This window comes from Sander lucioperca, chromosome 6, assembly GCF_008315115.2.
Source record: "Sander lucioperca isolate FBNREF2018 chromosome 6, SLUC_FBN_1.2, whole genome shotgun sequence".
NCBI classification, from domain to species: Eukaryota; Metazoa; Chordata; class Actinopteri; order Perciformes; family Percidae; genus Sander; species Sander lucioperca.
Window position 1 is genome coordinate 14,521,205 of NC_050178.1, and position 4,892 is coordinate 14,526,096.

The following is a 4,892-nucleotide window of genomic DNA, read 5'->3' on the forward strand; positions in this document are numbered from 1 at the left end:
CGTGTATAGAGCCAGCATGATGGTTACAGCGTTCTCGCTCAATACTGGAGCAATTTCAAGATTTTCAAGATTTTTGTTCACATAAGTCACTTAGACACAAATCAATGGGACAATAGGGGTTATATCCAGGTTGAAAAAATACCCAATTCACCCTTTAACCGACTTCAGACGTCTGAAAAACTGACATTTGCTTTTGAGTGTTTTGGCGGGAGTTTGGTGTCGACAGAGTAAACATGTTGTGAGAAAGTGAAAGGTCCAGCTGCTGCTGGAGGACAAAGACACACACTCCCACACAAGTGTGTCCCAGTTTTCCCTCTGCTCCCCCAGCAGCTCTAACTGCTTGTAAGTGCGGCCATATGGTAATAAGCAGCTTAACATTTCCATGTGAATATGGCAGCCGCTTCATTATGACACTAAACTGTTGGACATCCCAGCGTTGAGTCAGTGCTGATGTGTTTACGGAATTCAACAGTGATTATCAGCAAAGAGAACACTGTTTTAAAGCATGCAAGCACACTTATTGTTTTTCTTCCTTTCACGTGCAACAACAATGCATTCCTTGTGATTTATGTGCAGCCTCGGATCGCACATCAAACACTCTCCGAAACTTTGTTCTCATGCAGATGAGCATCGCATGCTTCTCTAATAACTCATCTGTCATTCACCGATGTTTGAGTGGTGTTTTTTGGCAGTCGGACTCGGACAACAGTCCACTTGCATATGAAGGTTGTTTCATAAATATGTATGACTGAATTTGTGCTCATTCAAAGATAGTGTAGTGAAGTGATGAATGACTTTATCAGTTCAGTTACTTTTTATAATGAAGATTGAAAAGCACTTATTGTAAGTCATTTTGGATAACAGCATCATGTAATGTAAAGTAACTCTGGACAGCTGACTCCCAAATGGAGACTCTAAACAAGGCCTTTATGTCTGAACATGGGAGAAGTTAGCATTCAGGGATTTTTGCCGGAAAGTCTTATGTTTAGGCAACCAAACTTCTTGGTTAGGTTTAGGAAAAGATCATAGTTTGGGTTTAAATAGGCTCTTCTCCCATGTGCATCCCCAGTCAACACCAGATTTAGGAAGTCTTAAGCCTAATTCAGACCAAAGAGTTGTGACGAGACGAAACCTTTTTAAAACGTTGCAGGACAAGTTACAGCAGTCTGAAGCGGTTTTAGAACGTAAGAGACGTCTCCTGTTTCAACAGCAAATAGAGATGTCAGCTGGTCAAGTCAGCTACAAACTATAGAAATAAAATGATCCGTAATCTATTTTATTTCTATGTTACAAACTGTCAGCTGGTGAAACTGGCATAGTTTTAGATGGAGGCTCAACGAGCACCCGCGAGCACAGTATGTGGTGGAGCGAGATAGAGAGTGACTGAAGAGAGGGAGCGCCATTTGAACCAAGCAAAGAATCAGAGAAATAAAATGTTTTCTCTGTTTCATCTCTACTAGAAATGCAGCTGTAGCAAGTATCTCACTATCACTATCCTCATTCATATTTTAAGACACTACAAATTGTATCCAGTTACAAAAAAGCCTGAATAGTCTGAAGTTAGAATGAAAGTACAGAGAGTCATTTCTATGCAGATGATACACTGTCTCATCTCATTGGTGGAAACTGGCAGGTTTCAGAACATTGTAAACTGGAGCATTGCAAGTAGCTGCAAGTTTCAACTCATCTTGCTGCAAATCCTGGCTTTAAAGTGGAAGTTGAAGGCCTGAAGGACAGGTTCCTCAAGCAGAAGTTCCCAGTTCACCTACACTCTTTGTTTAGGTTTGTTCGGCCGCTGCCATCTGATCCAACTCATCACCAGGTGCTGATCAGCCAACAGCTCTGCTCCTCTTTGTGTCCAACACACAATGCTGCAGATTTGATGAAACACCCACAATCATTGACCTTTGGCACAAGGTGTTCTAGTAGCAGGTACATCAATATAATCCAACATGGCCTTCTGGGATCACCGTGTACAAGGCTGGACATGAGGGTTGGGTAATTTGCCAAATGAGCATCATTGCAATATATTTATAGTTCTGTATATTGTGTCATTTTACTTAATTTCTGTTCCTTTATATATATAACCACATGATCTTTCAACAGGAAGCTCAAAATATACATTTAGAGCACACTCCTTTTTAATTGAAGGCAAATGTGCCAAATAACCAGAACACAGTTCATTCCTTTGTCAAACTCAAACTCCTGAAACTCCTTCACAGCTGAACAAATGAATGGTATTTTATTAGCTCCATGTAGGTTAACATGCTATGTACTGTACAGATAAAATGAGATAACACCTGTTAATCAGTAACTTGTATATGCATTGGTAGGTGTGTTTTTTAAAATTTGGAATGAAACACTGTTTACAGGTGAAGCAACACGTCACCTGACTCACCTGAGACAAACCAGGAAACAGTTTGTTTTTCCTCCTCACTAAAGAGACACAGACTGAAAAACAGAGGATCAGATTCACCTTCAGACCAAACTAACAACTTCCTCTGAGTGAGTTCAGCTACAGGAGAGAAACATGGAAAACTACAACACTGCTGCTTCAACCTGCTGACTCTCCACACACTGAAGGTGAGTTGGACTAAAAACTGTGAAGTTAGTAGAGGAGGGAGCCATGACTCTCCTAGTCCAGAATTGCCAGCCCTATCTCCACCGTGCTGTGGAGTAAGGTCTGGTTACACCATAGATGCATTCTGGGATAGGAGAAAAAAGATGCTTTGGGTTGTTTGCATTTCTTTAAGCCAATCACAATGGTCTTGGGTGATACTAAGCTCTGGATGCAGTGACCGTGGCTCTGCTAAATAGTGTCAGGAAGGAACTTGTTTTGGTGAAACATTTGCACCCTGCAAAAGAAAACTCCACATCCAATATTAAATGAAGTTAACTGTTGACACAATACAGTAACATGAGATTAATTAATTATTAATTAATTAATTAAAATGAGCTGATACATGGTTAACCCTCATTGGTTCTTACCAGTGTATCTCTGTGTGCACTTCGTCCACAGCAATCCCACCAATCAGTCCCAAAACCTCCCAGTTAGAGAGGAAATGACCTAAACATATTCTTAGTAAATCTTTACAATCATTCCCTGAAAGAACCAAGCAGGTCTGCCTTGTTGCACCGTCCACATTTTCTTCTGAACATGACATTTTCAGCGCGTAGTTCGAAGTTTCTTGTTGTTTCCCTGAAGAGAACAGAGTTTGAGAACGAAAACACACAGAGAGGAAGGTGAGGGACAAAGCCTGACATAACTGACTGTACTTTCTGTCTGCTGTGTTTTCAGCTTCACTCAGAGACAAATGGCTTCCAGATCAGAGAAGGATCTCTGCTGTCCGGTCTGTCATGACGTCTTTAGAGATCCTGTTGTTCTGTCATGTAGCCACAGCTTCTGTAGAGACTGTCTGCAGAGCTGGTGGACAGAGAAACCAACACAGGAGTGTCCAGTTTGTAAGAAAAGATCTTTGTATGAACCACCTTGTAACCTGGCGTTGAAGAACCTGTGTGAGAGTTTCTTACAGCAGAGAGATCAGAGAGCTTCAGAGACTCTCTGCAGTCTGCACTCTGAGAAACTCAAACTCTTCTGTCTGGACCATCAGCAGCCAGTTTGTGTCGTCTGCAGAGATTCAGAAAAACACTCCAGCCACAGATTCAGACCCATCGATGAAGCTGCAAAACGCAAGAAGAAACTTCAGGAAACTCTGGAGCCCTTAAAGGAGAAGTTGAAGGTTTTTGAACAAGTTAAAGTGAAGTTTGATCAAACAGCAGAACTCATGAAGGCTCAGGCCCAACGCACAGAAACGCAGATTAAGGATCAGTTTAAGAAGCTTCACCAGTTTCTAGAAGAGGAAGAGGTGGCCAGGTTGGCTGCACTGAGGGAGGAAGAGGAGCAGAAGAGTCAGAGGATGAAGGAGAAGATGGAGGCTCTGAGCAGAGAGATAGCAGCTCTTTCAGACACAGTCAGAGCCACAGAGGAGGATCTGAGAGCTGAAGACGTCTCATTCCTGATCAACTACAAGGCTGCAGTGGAAAGAGTCCAGCAGCGCCCCCTGCTGGATGATCCACAGCTGCTCCCAGGAGCTCTGATAGACGAGGCCAAACACCTGGGCAACCTGAGCTTCAACATCTGGAACAAGATGAAGGACATGGTCTCCTACACTCCTCTGGTTCTGGACCCAAACACTGCTCATCCAAGACTCATCCTGTCTGAAGATCTGACCAGTGTGAGACGAGGAGAGAAACAGGAACTTCCTGATAATCCAGAGAGGTTTAATAAATACTGCACTGCCCTGGGCTCTGAGGGCTTTAACTCAGGGACTCACAGCTGGGATGTCGAGGTTGGAGACAGTACAGCCTGGTTTCTGGGTGTGTTAGCAGCTTCTGTCCAGAGGAAGGGACACATACGGTCTGGATTATGGACAATAGGGTTCTACAAAGGTAAATACTCAGCATGGTCACCGCCAGATCCATCCACTGTTCTCAGAGTAAAGAAGAAGCTACAGAGGATCAGAGTGACTCTCGACTGGAACAGAGGAAAGATGTTGTTCTCTGATCTTGATACGAACACACACATACACAGCTTCACACACACTTTCACTGAGAGGATGTTTCCATTCATTCTTACCTCTGATAAACTGAAGATATTACCAGTGAAAGTCTGTGTGACAGTGATTACTTGTGAGTCTGAAAATGGTGATTAGTAAACAACTCTTCACTTCTTAAAAGTGAATGTGTCCATCTATTTATGTTATGTGAGCAAATAAAATCATAAAATAAGGCTTAACTGATCTGTGTGCTGCAGCAAACAGTAACAGCTACCTGGAAATAAAGAAAAGAGAATCAGAATAATCAGCTGATTAATCTGATTCTTGACCCAAACA

The 4,892-nt window shown here is 42.5% G+C and overlaps 1 protein-coding gene across 1 annotated transcript; it reads left to right on the forward strand.

Moving 5' to 3' along the window:
* The first annotated feature begins 2,348 nt into the window (after positions 1 to 2,348).
* Positions 2,349 to 4,892, forward strand: LOC116061836 (nuclear factor 7, ovary-like). Its single transcript, XM_031316200.2, has 2 exons — positions 2,349 to 2,583; positions 3,299 to 4,892. Exon 2 carries the CDS (start codon positions 3,315 to 3,317, stop codon positions 4,710 to 4,712), a length of 1,398 nt encoding a protein of 465 aa, XP_031172060.1. The 5' UTR covers positions 2,349 to 2,583; positions 3,299 to 3,314; the 3' UTR covers positions 4,713 to 4,892.

What these genes read in the sequence shown, in the direction of transcription:
- LOC116061836 (XM_031316200.2), top strand. Translation starts at nt 3,315, where the DNA reads ATGGCTTCCAGATCAGAGAAGGATCTCTGCTGTCCGGTCTGTCATGAC.